Raw genomic sequence first — 14,181 nt, forward strand, 5'->3', positions numbered from 1 at the left:
CTTCTCTCCATCCATTCTTCTAACTTACCCCCTCCCTTTTCTCTGTCCTGGTACTCCCCTACAATGCTGGATCAAGCTTTTCCAGGATTAGGGCCCTCTTCTTCCTTCTTCATGGGAATCATTTGATATGCTAATTGCATCTTCAGTACTCAGAGCTTCAGGGCTAATTAATATCCACTTATCAATGATTGCATTCCATGTGTATTCTTTTGTGTTTGCATTACCTTGCTTAGGATGATATTTGCCTTTTAGAGCCTACTAACCTCAGAATTACCCTGTAATAAGATGCTGTATTTACACAGAGCATCTTGCCAGAAGGGAAGTTTGTGCCTTACTATGCTTTCTGTATAAAAGGACAGAAGTCTCACACAGGCAGGAGCCTCAACTGAGAAAGGTTCCTGTCATTACTCAGCTAGCAACTCTCAGCTCCTGTTGGGTACAGAGGGAAGGGATGTGTGTGGAATGGGGTGAGGGGGGGGATTTTGGCTCAGGTCACAGGTAAAGCCAGAAGGTGCTGAGTTAGGACCAGGTAGTGGCCTTTGAGTCATTGAAGGACTAGCTAGGAGCTGAAACAGGGACGGGGGAAAAGAAGGTCAGGATAGAAAGTGACCTTCCTCTTGCTTTTCTCTAGACCACCATGACCCACCTCTGCTTCCTGCTGTTTGTCATCATTGCCACCAGAGAGTGCAGGGCAGGTGAGTCTCATTACAGGTACCCACTTTCTTCAAGTCACCTCTAGCTTTAGAGGCAAACAGCACTTACTGTGTTGCTCCCAGGATCTGGGTCTCTGAGGGTCAGAGATCATGCTCCCCCACGATAGGATTTCTCTTTGTAGCCCTGGCTGTTCTAGAACTCTCTCTGTGCACCGGGCTGGCTTCAAACTCAGAGATCTGCCTGCCGTGGCCTCCTGCGTTCTGGGATTAAAGACATCACAGATCAGCTGATCTTGCTTTCAAAATTTTTTTAACATTTCTGAGGACCGAACCCAGGGCCTTGCGCTTGCTAGGCAAGTGCTCTATCACTGAGCTAAACCCCAACCCTACAATTTTTTTTGAAATTAAAAATAATTGTATAACCAGGCAGTGGTGGCACATGCCTGTAATCCCAGTACTCTGGGAGGCAGTGGTAGGCAGATTTCTGAGTTTGAGGCCATCCTGGTCTACAGAATGATTTCTAGGACAGCCAGGGCTATACAGAGAAACTCTGTCTCAAAAAACTAAATCCAAAAAAACAAACTACAACAAAAAATTGTATTATTTTCCCACCCATTTTCCTCTTCCCTTCCAACTCTTCCCAACTATGCCCCACCCCTACTCTCTACCAAAGTAAATGCCTCTCTTCCTTAGTGGATATGTAGTAGATATTCCCGAACATATAAATACCACCTAGTCATCCCCATTGAGATGATGCCTTTGAGATGTGGGTTGGGTGCTTAACGCCTCTTGAAGAAACTGTTCTGAGGCAGTGAGATTTTGAGACGAGTTCTGGTCCAGACTCTGCTTGTCTGTGACTCAAGGGAACCCCTCTGTCCTGTCCCCATCACTCCTCAGGCTGTGGCCCTTCTTGGCCTTAGGGTTTCAATGCCAAAAGCAAGGTCTGGTTTGTACCCAGAAAATATTTTCTTCAGTCCTACTCTCTCTAAGAACTCAAGGGTATTTTAAAAATGTATAATTCCACTTTACTGCTTTTAAAAAAAGTGTGTGTAAGGCAAGGTCAGGCCCTCCAAGGCTGTTTTACTTGATCTTCACGGAGAGTCTGTCCAGCTCGCCATCAGGAACTAGGGAATTCTGTGAACACGATCCGGAGGGACTTGACTTGTGATGTGGAGCTTTTCCACCAGAGAACTTCTGACCCAAAGTCTGGTTCTGCCCTTCCAGGACTTTGCAGAGTTGAGGCTAATTTGAAAAGCTCCTCGTTCTATGGTCTCCTGGCCAGGTCTCTGCACTGCTGACCTCAGTACCATGCTTCAGGCTCATTGGGCTAGCTGCATTTCTTCTACCTGCGCAGCTGGACTTCACTTTACTCAGGACATTGAACAGTGCTCTCCTCAGGACTTTAGACACAGTGCTCCCTCAGGTCTTTGGGTGTAGTTCTCCCTCAGGTCTTTAGGTGTAGTGCTCACTCAGGTCTTTGGGTGTAGTGCTCCCCTCAGGACTTTGGACTCGGTGCTCCCCTCAGGACTTTGGACTTGGTGCTCCCCTCAGGACTTTGGACACATTGCTCCTCCTGCTATCAAATCTCGTCTTTCTTCCTTGTGGATTCTCAGAAGTCACGGAATGAGTTTAGGATGATTGACAAGGGGAGGCTGGTGTCCCATAACAGTGAACCTCTGCATCTTCCCTAGCTAACGAGAGCCAGGACACCAAGGGACGAGCCCACCCTTTCCTTCCCTCTCTGTTCAGAAGCTGCAAGGAAATCAAGCAGGGGAATGCAAAGGCACAAGGTGAGTGGGGACTTATTTAAGAGCACGCTGTAATCTTAAGCACTTGGGAGCTGAGGGCAGAGGATTGTAAGCTGTAAGTTCCAAGCCAGCCTGGGAGACCCTGACTCAAAAAATGCAAACAAAAGCCTAGTTAGGAAAGACAGTCTTTATTTTCTCTATCTATCAATTATCTATCTATCTATCTATCTATCTATCTATCTATCTATCTATCTATCTATCTATCTATCTATCTATCCTCTATCTCTATCTATCTATCTATCTATCTATCTATCTATCTATCTATCTATCTATCTATCCTCTATCTATCTATCTATCTATCTATCTATCTATCCTCTATCTATCTATCTATCTATCATCTATCTATCTATCTATCTATCTATCTATCATCTGTCTATCATCTATCTATCATCTATCTATCTATCTATCTATCTATCTATCTATCTATCTATCTATCTATCTATCTTGAATATACAGTGTTCTGCACCTATGACTGTGTGCCAGAAAAGGAAACCAGATCCCATTACAGATGGTTGTGAACCACCATGTGGTTGTAGGAATCGATCTCAGGACCTCTGGACAAGCAGTGCTCTGAACCTCTGAACTGCCTTTCCAGCTCAAGCATTTATTATTATTATTTCGCCTTTATTTTTTAATATGGAAATATGATAAAATATACACAGTGGATAAAAATTGCTGCTTAAATAATTCTAAGGGTTCTCAGAGGCAAGAACAGTTATGGATCACCACTGTCTGCCTTCAGAACGTGAAATAGTAACTCTGTGGCCACCAAGCAATGCCTTTTTGTAGTCCCTGGAGACTGCAGTTCTGTTTCTCCATCTGTGAATCTGTGCAATCTTGTTCTCTCATGTGAGTACTCTGCTTATTACACCAGGATGCTTCTAGGCTTGTACAGGTAAAGAACTATTATTCTAGGCAAGAACTATGTAAACAACTATTATTATTATTATTATTATTATTTACATATCTGTGGGCATGAAGGTGTACATGTGTGTGTAGGTACCCGCAGAGTCCTGAAGAGAGCTTCTAGTCACCTGGAGTTGGAGGAACAGGCACTTGTACACTGACTGCTGAGTGTGAATAATGCCGGGAAGCCAACTCACGTCCAGTGCTAGAGCAGTGCTTGCTCTTAACCACTGACCATTTCTCCAATCCTCTTCACTCTTCTTGATCTATTGGATATATAGGAATGGACAGAGTACTTATCGTGTATAATATATAGCACAGCATATTGCTTTTTATATTTTTTTTAAATAGAGAGACATCCTCAGGTTGTTTCTGCCTTTCAGGTCTTGTGACCAGAGCTGTAATGAAGATGATTGTACATGTCTGAATCCCTGTTTCCAGTTCTTTGTACATACCAAGTCCTTTGATAATAACATTTTAATTTCAGGAGAAACATCACTGTCAGTTTGGGTAATTCTGTGTTCTGCCACAGTCACAGAAACACGGCTTTCTGAACTCAGGTGGATCCCAGTATCCCCAGGGACAATGTGGTAGGACACTCAGGGCATGAGGCATTAGCCATGTCTGTAATCCCTTGAGCCATCCTGCTTCCGGAACTGAGATGGACAATGAGGACTGTGGACTGGTTCTCTCCACAGATGGCCTCTATTTCCTGCGCACAGAGAACGGTGTCATCTACCAGACCTTCTGCGACATGACCACTGCAGGTGGTGGCTGGACCCTGGTGGCTAGTGTGCATGAGAACAACATGTATGGGAAGTGCACGGTGGGTGATCGCTGGTCCAGTCAGCAAGGCAACAGAGTGGATTACCCGGAGGGGGATGGTAACTGGGCCAACTACAACACCTTTGGATCTGCAGAGGGCGCCACAAGTGATGACTACAAGGTTGGTGCCCTCCGTGGTCCACCCTGGGAAAGTGTGAGGATGTGAGTGTGGCTCAAGCCTGCCAGGGAGAGGGTGGAAGGACCCCCCTTGACATAGGGATGGAGAAGTGAAAACTACTGATTCTGAACCCCAAACTCACCCACCTAGGCTCATAGGTCAGTAGGTGCTGGCAGTGGGACCATTATCCCTGGACTGGGGAATCTGAGCATGGCTGGAGCCCAGGGAGATCAGCTCTGCTGAGCGCTGTGCACGTGGGTCCTTTGCTCAGTGAACTCTCCTGCTCTGGTCAGGCTCAGTGTTGGTTGCTTTCCAGAACCCTGGCTACTTCGACATCCAGGCTGAGGACCTGGGGATCTGGCATGTGCCCAACAACAGCCCCCTGCACAGCTGGAGGAACAGCTCCCTGCTGAGGTACCGCACCTTCACTGGCTCCCTGCAGCACTTGGGCCATAATCTCTTTGGCCTCTACCAGGTACTCAAGCCTACTGGCCTGGCCTCCTTCTCATGGGTGTGGAGAGAGGCAGGTGTTTGAGATTGGGCGGAACCATCATTCCACAGGCTTGTGTTCCACATTTCCATAACTCTAAAGAATAACGATTGTTCTCTTAGGATGTCTAAGCCAAGGAAGGGAAGGGGTAGAGAGCAGAGGAGAGGAGAAATGGGGAGGGGAGGAGAGGAAGGGAGAGGATGGGAGGGGAGGGGAGGATAAGAGAGGGGCGGGGAGGAGAGGGGAGGTGAGAAGAGTGGGAAAAAGGAGAGAAGAGAGACTCAGAGGGAGAGACAGAGACAGAGAAAGAGACAGAGACAGAGACAGAGACAGAGACAAAGGATAGGATTCTTTCCTGTCTGACTGGTTTGGAAACAATCTCAGTTACTGGGCCCGTGCTGTGCCCCTCCATGCATTGCAGCGATCACGGGGGTGCCAATGCCTCAGTCCTTACACAGTGACTTCTTTTGTTCCTTGTAGAAGTACCCGGTGAAATACGGAGGAGGAAAGTGTTGGACTGACAATGGCCCGGCATTACCTGTGGTCTATGACTTCGGTGATGCTCAGAGGACAGCCTCTTATTATTCCCCTTATGGCCAGAGTGAGTCTATAATGCTCTTCTGAACTCTCTGCAGGAGACGGGTGATCACTTGAGTTATGATAAGTAGCAGGCATTCATTTACCAACCATTGCAGCCTGGTCTTCTTCTATGAATATTTGTGCTTTATTTCACTTCATCCTCATGATTACCCTTGAGCTCTGAACTATTACTAACCCATTTTACAGACCAGGAGACTGGAGCCCTGAAGGTTCAGGAACTTGCCTGAGAGAACAGGGGATAAGCAGGAGAGCTGGCATTTGCCCTGGGGAAGTTTAGCTCTAGAATCTACTCCTAGTAATCCTTATACCATCCAGTGCTTTCTCAGAGATGGGCCAGGTCCATGGGCATCCTGCAACAACAGCAAAACACAGAGAACAACAGAAAAAAATGGAGTTTGATTTCTGTTGTGAGGAGTGACTATTGTGTTGTTTAATATAAATCAAAGGTGGCACTTACCCCTCATAGAGGCTGAGCCTATGCTGTGTAATTTAAAGCTCTTATGTCTGACGGTTGCCACATAAAAGTTTAAAGCAAACAGACTCAATACACTGGCCAGCTGCTGTGACCTCCCTTGGAGGTCAGTGATCTCTTCCTGTGTTATTCTTCATGGAAGCTGTCAGCAGATTGGGGTCTTTTGGAGACTAACTCCTGGACTCTGGGGTTTGGAAAAGGCTCCTCCTGGCTATGTTTTTGGGTGGGGTGCTTCAGCCATGGGTCATGGTGGTGTCACATTCCAGCAGTCTCTTTCTTCCTTCCTTCCTTCCTTTCTTTCTTTCTTTCTTTCCTTCCTTCCTTCCTTCCTTCCTTCCTTCCTTCCTTCCTTCCTTCCTTCCTTCCTTCCTTCCTTCCTTCCTTATTTATATCTTTTTTTCTCTCCTCCCTCCTTCCCTCCCTCCATCCCTCCTTTTTGTCCTTCCCTCCCTTCTTTCATTTTACTTTTTGAGACAGGGTTTCTCTTTGTAGCTTTGGTTGTCCTGGAACTCATTCTGTAGTACAGGCTGGCCTTGAACTCTGAGATCAGCCTACCTCTCTGCCTTCCAAGTGCTGAGGCTAAAGGCGTGCACCTCAACCCAGGCTCCACCAGTGTTTTTAATGTGTTGAACTAGAACCTGTGCTTTGCACTTACAATCTCTGTATTGACCTTAAGACAACTATTTCTACACCCTTCATTGATTGCTGTTTTCTTCCTTTTCTTTTCAGGGGAATTCACTGCAGGATTTGTTCAGTTCAGAGTGTTTAATAATGAGGGAGCGGCCAGTGCCTTGTGTGCTGGCATGAGGGTCACTGGATGTAATTCTGAAGCCGTGAGTCTTTTAATAATACTATATATTTTATGATTTTAAATTGTGTATATATCTGTGTGTTTTCATGTAGGTATATGCATGTGTGTACATATAACCTTGGAAACCAGAAGATAGTGTTGCATTTCCTGGAAATAGAGTTATATGTGGTTGTGACATGCCTGACTAGGTGCTTGGGAACAGAATTGAGATCCTCTGCAAAAGCTGCAAGTGTTCTGAACTGTTGAGCCATTTCTCATGACTCTTAGTGGGGACCAAAGGGGTCTGTGAGTAAGACAGTTTTTCAGTGTGTGTTGAGCATGGGAACCTGTCATAGTAATGTGAGCATGTATGTGGAAGTGTGATCTTTCCTCACTCTTTTTTGGTCTCAGGGATCAGAACTTCTGTCTAAAAACAAATATCCTATCTTGTAGAAGACCAAAGTCAACATTACAAACTTCTAATGCTCTGCTTCTGTTTGCTTAGATTTTATGATAAAACACCTGCTACATAGACTTAGGGTGACACTTGTGTTTAGGAAGCCTTTGGGGTCTTAAGGTCAATACAGAGATTTTCAATGTGTTTGGGGTTAGAGCAATAACATGTGTCACTCACCACCCAGGATTTAGCTTTAGCTTTCAGAATGAAACATATCCTTTCCAGGGCTTGTACAGATACCCATTGTGTTGGGAGGTTACTAGAAGAGTTTAGACATCTGGTAGACCTTAGTTACGCTATACTTCCTACCACAGGCACATTCTCTGGTTAGAGATAAGCATGTATACTGATTGTGAGGTCAGGTACATTTATTTCTACTCCAACTACCTGATATTTCCCTAAGCCTGGGATTGTTAGACTCTTGCTGTTTATTTATTTATTTTTCTAGTTTGTGTCAAAAAGCAGAATGATGAGAAAATCTTTGGGTAGTCAATAGTAGGAATTAACAAGAATACCAGATTCTCTTGGAACCCAGACCTCCTCAAAGTAACAGTTTGAGAAAGGGGTGCTCAGCTCCTGACAGGTGGCCCTGTTTCATGGATTCATCCCTTGGTCATTAGAGTATCCATTCTCTAGAAAGGATGTGGAGGCTTTGCTGACAAGGAGGTCCCTGACTTTGATGGAGGGTGATGAGTACAGAGATAAGAAAGGGAAAATCTCTGGGAAATCCTGGATCCTATTCACCTTCAGTCAAGTCAAAGAATATGACATGTAGTACACACAGGTGTTAGTGTGTACTGTCTTATTGTTCAGTATGGCTTGCTTTGAGCACCTAGACTGTAACAGTACAGGAGGCATTAAAAGACATGTACCTTGCTATCACTTAAGAGTTTAGACATTTGTACAAATGTATAATTGTTATCTGACATGTTTGAAGTATAACAGAAATAAAAACTAAGGTGCTTGGACATGGCTTAGTAATAAAACATTTGCCTAATGTGCAGAAGGTCCTAGGCTTTGGTTTTTAGTGACATAAAACATAAGAAAGCAAAAGACAGCACCTGCAATGAGAACTGGAAATGGCAGAGTACTCTGACTGCAGGGGAGAATTTTTGGTTTTCAGTCAGGGCTCATATATCTCAGGTTAGTCCTCAACTCGTTATGTAGTTGAGAACTCACCTTGAGCTTCTGGTTTACCTGCCTTTACCTTCCCAGTTCCAGGATTAAAGGCATGTGACACCACATCCAGTTTATAGGCAAGGTAGTTTTTGAGTTGAGTCTTGGGAGATGGACAGAAGCTCATGATGAAGGCCGATTGAGGGTGAGTGAATAGTGTGTTTCAGTTTACCAGTATCTCAGCTAGCATGTGGTATCAAGGGAAAGCAAGCTGTGATTTATTTAGTTTTGGTGTATGGGATGGATATAGGGCAGAGACAAGAGCTGATTTAGGAAGTGTTAGCAGGAGTTAGACCAGGAAGAGACTTTTACATTATCCTAGGGAGTCTGTACTGTATATGTAAATGGTGGGAGCCATTAACATATCTAAAAGGGAATACTGGCTTGATTATCTGTGTGTTACAAAGCTGACACTAATAGGCACAGTATGGCAGGTTTCAGTGGGGGAGAGAGGAAGCACAGAGAGAGATGGTTTCCATGGTCCAAATGAAACCATAAACTAGGGCTGTTCCACATATGGGGCTAATGAACACCAAGGATTTAACATTTAAGACCAGATGAATATAGAGCATAGGAAGAGATGTCTAGGAGAGACTTATGGTTTTCTCTTGGGGGAGTGAATATCATTTAAAAAATTTTATTACCATTAAGTATACTTAACTGATAACACACAGTTATATGTTAATAGGGTGTATTGTGATGGTTCAATATATGAATAGATCATACAATGTTTAAATCAGCCTGTATCCTCAAAATGCATTTCCTTATGGTAAAAACATTTCAACTACTTTCCTCTTATACTAGTAATTTTATGGGGACTTCCTGCCCCACTTTATCCTGTTTAGCTTCCAAGTAAATGGCATGAGACATTAGATTTTATTAATAAGCTGCTGGTACTATACTTGGCAGTTTCTGAGCTATTCTAACCCTACTAGGATATCAATAACCAGATAAATGCCTCAGTACTTGCCAACTGAGTCTTGCTCTGTGTCATGTGTGTCCTCAGGGATAGCTTCTCTTAGCCATGTGCTCATGGTCCATCCTGCCTCATGGAGACCTTCTTCTTCCCCTCCCCTTTGTCTTTCCCCTTATGGCCCCTACCTAAGGTCTCTTCACTCAATCTGACGTTCTGACTTCTTCTCTCCTCTGCCCAGTCAGAGGCTCTAGCTTTTCATTTACCTATCAGAGATTCTTGGGGAGCATTCTTCACAGCACACTAATTAATACAATGCCCATGTCCAGATTGCAACCTGATCTTGGGACTTATAATTCAGCATCTAAATAGACAGTGTACTAGGTCAGCTCCACATCCTCTAGCTTTTGAACGTTGCAACTACTATTATTGTCTATAACAATCTTTCTCTGCAATAGCACACTAGTATTTCTTGTTCCTATTTAACTATAATTTAGTACCCATTCAATCTCCCTTGTTTTTAGGATAATGTAGAGACAGGTGTGGCGGCACACTCCTGTAATCCCAGCACCCGGGAGACAGAGGCAGGTGGATTTCTGAGTTCGAGGCCAGTCTGGTCTACAGAGTGAGTTCTAGGACAGCCAGGGCTATACAGAGAAACCTTGTCTCAAACAAACAAACAAACAAACAAACAAACAAACAAACAAAAGGGTAATGTAGCAGAACATTATTCTGCTAGTTGGGAGATTGAGGCACAGAATCAACAAGTTCAAAGCCACTGAATATCATTTATTAAGTCACAATGTCTGAAAGAAGACAGGTTTGGAGTCAAGGAGGGTTTTACACACATGGTGCTGCATGTTTTGGTCAATGATGAATTGTTTGTATGACAGTGGTCCATGTGGTTGCATTGCCTAGAATTGCCATAGTGATTCTAGATTGTTTGGGGACACCCTATGCTGTTCACATTCTGGCAGAACAGCTGATGAATTCCTCACAATAAATCCCCATTGCTAAGTGGCACATGGCTATAACTAACTCTGTTTTTTTCCCCATGTGAAACTTGAGATGCTAGAATAACAATTCAAGTGGCAGATAAATTTAAGATCTTTAGCTCAAGAAACATTTTTTTCCCATTTGAAACTTGAGATGCTAGAATAGCAATTCAAGTGGCAGATGAATTTAAGATCTTTAGCTCAAGAAACATCAGGGTTGAAGATGAACAGTTTGAGCCACTGGTGAATATTTGGTTAATTGAAAGCACAGGAGTGGCAAAGTATATATAGAGAGTTATAAAAGTGTTCTCTCTGGGAAGTACAACTTAAGGATTTCATGAAGGAAATGTCTAACTGGGAAACCTGAGAACAGAGATTCAGAGAAGTTGAAGGAAAGGTGGGAAGAGACAATCATGCCACTAAAGCTACTGGAAGGGCTTTTCTGGGTCAAACAGATCAATGCTGCCAGTGGAGAGGCTGGTGATGGACAGAGTGCACTGAGTTTACCCATTAAGGTGTCTCTAGACTCATTAGGTGTATTAGCTGTAAATGTCTTTGGGGTGCAAGTCTATGAGTTCATATTTCTAGAACCCCATATGCCAGCTGTGAGTTCATATCTCTAGAACCCCATATGTCACCTGCACACAGCCATGGAAGTGTCTATAATTCTAGTGTTCCCTAGAGAGGAATGGGCAACAGAGACAGGAGATGCTACAGAAGCTGGTAGGTCAGCTTCATACAGTGGTGAGGAGAACCAACTCATACCATGGTGGAAAGGCAAGGCCCAAAATCTGAAAACTGTCCTCTAATGTCTGTATTCACATAGGTACATTTGTGTCACATGGTGTCATGAGTATGCCTGAGACCCCCAATTCACTTGCTTTTTCAGTGACCTATTTACTCTAACCAGACCCCAACTTCCACAGCTCCATACTTCCCAGTAGTCAGTTCAAAGTCATGAACACACTAACGACTGACCAATTGATGATGTAGGCAGGGTCTCCATATTCAATCCTGTCCCCTGCCTCTGAATATTACTTTCACTGAGACCTGGTCTTCAGGACACACACCTTTGGAAGGGCCCTTTATATCCAATCATCTCACCAGCTGACCTCTCCTGGCTTCTTGTTTTCCAGCATTGCATCGGTGGAGGAGGGTTCTTCCCAGAAGGTAACCCCCAGCAGTGCGGAGACTTCGCTGCATTTGATTGGAATGGATATGGAACTCACATTGGGTACAGCAGTAGCCGGGAGATAACGGAAGCAGCTGTGCTTCTGTTCTATCGCTGAGAACTCTGTGGGATGGGCCCAGACTTTTCCAGTCTGTGGGTCTAAGGCACAGAGAAACACTTCCCTAGGAACTAGAATGGTACTGACCAGGAAAGGAGAATAAATCATGTTCATTGCAAACTTGCTGCCTTCATGAATTCTTTCTGTGCAGGGGTGGGAGATTTCAAAAGAATTTCTGCTGCCCTGGTTGGGATGTTCCTGGGACATCAGGATTGGGAATCTGGATACAGCAATACTCCTTTAAACATCCTGAAGGGTACAGGGAGGGGAGGGGGCACTTTACTCCACTGTTTCTCATCTTCTTCTTTTTTTAAGATTTATTTTTCCAAAAACAAAAAAGATTTATTTATTTATAATATATAAGAATACTGTAGCTTCTTTGGACACACCAGAAGAGGACATCAGATCTAATTATAGATGGTTGTGAGCCACCATGTTGTTGCTGGTATTTGAACCCAGGACATCTGGAAGAGCAGTCAGGGCTGAAAACATTCTAGGCCTAGATAAGATTGTAATTGTACGGAGGCTAGAAGCTTCCAGGACTAGGCTTAGGTTAGCAGATGGAGGCAGTAAACCTCCTAGATGACAATTACTTGAGGCAAATAAAAGTTACTTTTACATTCATTACATTTTAGAGTTATGGAAACATGAAACACAAGCCTGTGTTATGATGGTTCCACCCAATCTCAAACACCTGCCCCTCTCCACACCCACGAGAAGGAGTCCTGGCCAGTAGGCTTGAGTACCTGGTAGAGGCCAAAGAGATTATGGCCCAAGTGCTGCAGGGAGCCAGTGAAGGTGTGGTACCTCAGCAGGGAGCTGTTCCTCCAGCTGTGCAGGGGGCTGTTGTTGGGCACATGCCAGATCCCCAGCTCCTCAGCCTGGATGTCGAAGTAGCCAGGGTTCTGGAAAGCAACCAACACTGAGCCTGACCAGAGCAGGAGAGTTCACTGAGCAAAGGACCCAGGTGCACAGCACTCAGCAGAGCTGATCTTCCTGAGCTCCAGTCATGGTCAGATTCCCCAGTTCTAGGGATAATGGTCTCACTGCCAGCACCCACTGTCCTATGAGCCTAGGTGGGTGAGTTTGGGGTTCAGGATCAGTAGTTTTCACTCTCGGTTTCTACTATCCTACAGCTCTAGCTGGAGATATGATAGAATTCTGAATGCTGTGGACACACCCTCCCCACCTTCTTCCCCATGCAGAGGAGACAAGTAATGACCCAAAAAGGAATGTGACACCCGTTTGTCCTCCTAAGAAGAAATGCGATGAGCTCAGTGGAGTCCTGAGAGGAAGGGGTACTGTCCGGGAAGAGAAAAACCACCCGAGGTGAATAAGTCAGAGAACACACGAACTCCTATAGTCAATAGGGAGCCTTTATTTGCTGGCTGGTGGGATACATAGGGTAGCCCTTGGTGTCCTGGAACTCCCTCTGTAGACCAGTCTTGCCTCAAACTCAGAAATCTGCCTGTCTCTTTGTCCCAAATGCTGGGATTAAAGGCGTGCACATCACCCAGCTGTGCTTGGTTTTTTTTATGCACAAAAAATATATCCTGGTTGATACACTTCAATTGCCAAAAGCAGTTAGCAATAGGCAGAACTACAGAAGTCAGAATGTAAGGTTAGTGCTTTCAGGGACTTTCCCAGAACTGTGAACTATGATTTAGGTCTTTGTTCTCAGTTTTGCAGGTGCAGGCGTCCATGTGATGGACTCTTAGGTCAGGATGGTGTCTTGGAGCATTTGACATGGTGTCAGTTGTGTTAAGGTCTGAGAGTCTGTTACCATGGTTCCAAATTCAGTGTATAGTCAGTACACACTTCCCTGGTGCTCCATTCCCTGCTCCATGTCCCTGGTGCTCCATTCCCTGCTCCATGTCCCTGGTTCTCTATTTCCCTGGTGCTCCATGTCTTTGGTGCTTTATGTCCCTGGTGCTCGATTCCCTGCTCTGTGTCTCTAGTGCTCCACCCCTGCTCCATCTCCTTGGTGCTCCATCTCCCTAGTGCTCCATCTCCCTGTTCCATCTTCCTGGTGCTTTATCTCCCTGGTGCTGTATCTCCCTGCTCCATCTCCCTGCTCCATCTACCTGGTGCTCCATCTCCCTGGTGCTGTATCTCCCTGCTCCATCTCTCTGGTGCTCCATCTCCCTGGTGCTCCATCTCCCTGCTCCATCTCCCTGGTGCTCCATCTCCCTGGTGCTGTATCTCCTTGGTGCTCCATCTCCCTGGTGCTCCATCTCTCTGGTACTCCATGTCCCAGCTCTGTCTCTCCTGCCCCAGTGTCTTTACTTCATTTTCTAAGCATCACTGATATGTTCCCACATTTTTGCCGCCAGCGGCCACATACGAACCAGAATACCTGGAAGAGAATTCTGAGGTTAACGGGAAGGGGGCGAAAGAGAAATGAGTCAAGAGGACATTTTCCCATAGAGACCGACTTTACTATCATTAAGCCAATATTTTTAATCTTAGGAAAAACCACCCTGCCCCCCCAAATGGCTGAGAGTTCATTAGATCTTCTTCTCGGCGGGTTGTCTGCTTTCAGTCATGCAGTTTTCTGTTGGTCTCCGGGTGGAGCTGCACTGAGGTGAAATCGGCTGTATTGTTCCCAAGGAACTAGGGCAGAAGATAACGCCAGGGAAGGGTGGAGGCTGTAGGCCAGGAATGCCGCAGCTTGAATAGGCCAGAGATA

General features: G+C 45.0%; 1 protein-coding gene across 1 annotated transcript; it reads left to right on the top strand.

Moving 5' to 3' along the window:
- The first annotated feature begins 635 nt into the window (after positions 1-635).
- On the top strand, positions 636-11,492 carry LOC127697175 (intelectin-1a-like). The gene is made up of 7 exons (XM_052200110.1): positions 636-695; positions 2,345-2,443; positions 4,066-4,313; positions 4,627-4,785; positions 5,281-5,401; positions 6,602-6,705; positions 11,340-11,492. Exons 1-7 carry the CDS (start codon positions 638-640, stop codon positions 11,490-11,492), a joined length of 942 nt encoding a protein of 313 aa, XP_052056070.1. The 5' UTR covers positions 636-637.
- The last annotated feature ends 2,689 nt before the right edge of the window (positions 11,493-14,181 follow it).

This window comes from Apodemus sylvaticus, chromosome 12 (assembly GCF_947179515.1).
Source record: "Apodemus sylvaticus chromosome 12, mApoSyl1.1, whole genome shotgun sequence".
Classification (NCBI taxonomy): Eukaryota; Metazoa; Chordata; class Mammalia; order Rodentia; family Muridae; genus Apodemus; species Apodemus sylvaticus.

What these genes read in the sequence shown, in the direction of transcription:
- LOC127697175 (XM_052200110.1), top strand. Translation starts at nt 638, where the DNA reads ATGACCCACCTCTGCTTCCTGCTGTTTGTCATCATTGCCACCAGAGAG. An exon ending in GGGGAATGCAAAGGCACAAG is followed by an intron (nt 2,444 to 4,065) that starts GTGAGTGGGGAC and finishes TTCTCTCCACAG; the next exon opens with ATGGCCTCTATTTCCTGCGC. An exon ending in CTGGATGTAATTCTGAAGCC is followed by an intron (nt 6,706 to 11,339) that starts GTGAGTCTTTTA and finishes CTTGTTTTCCAG; the next exon opens with CATTGCATCGGTGGAGGAGG.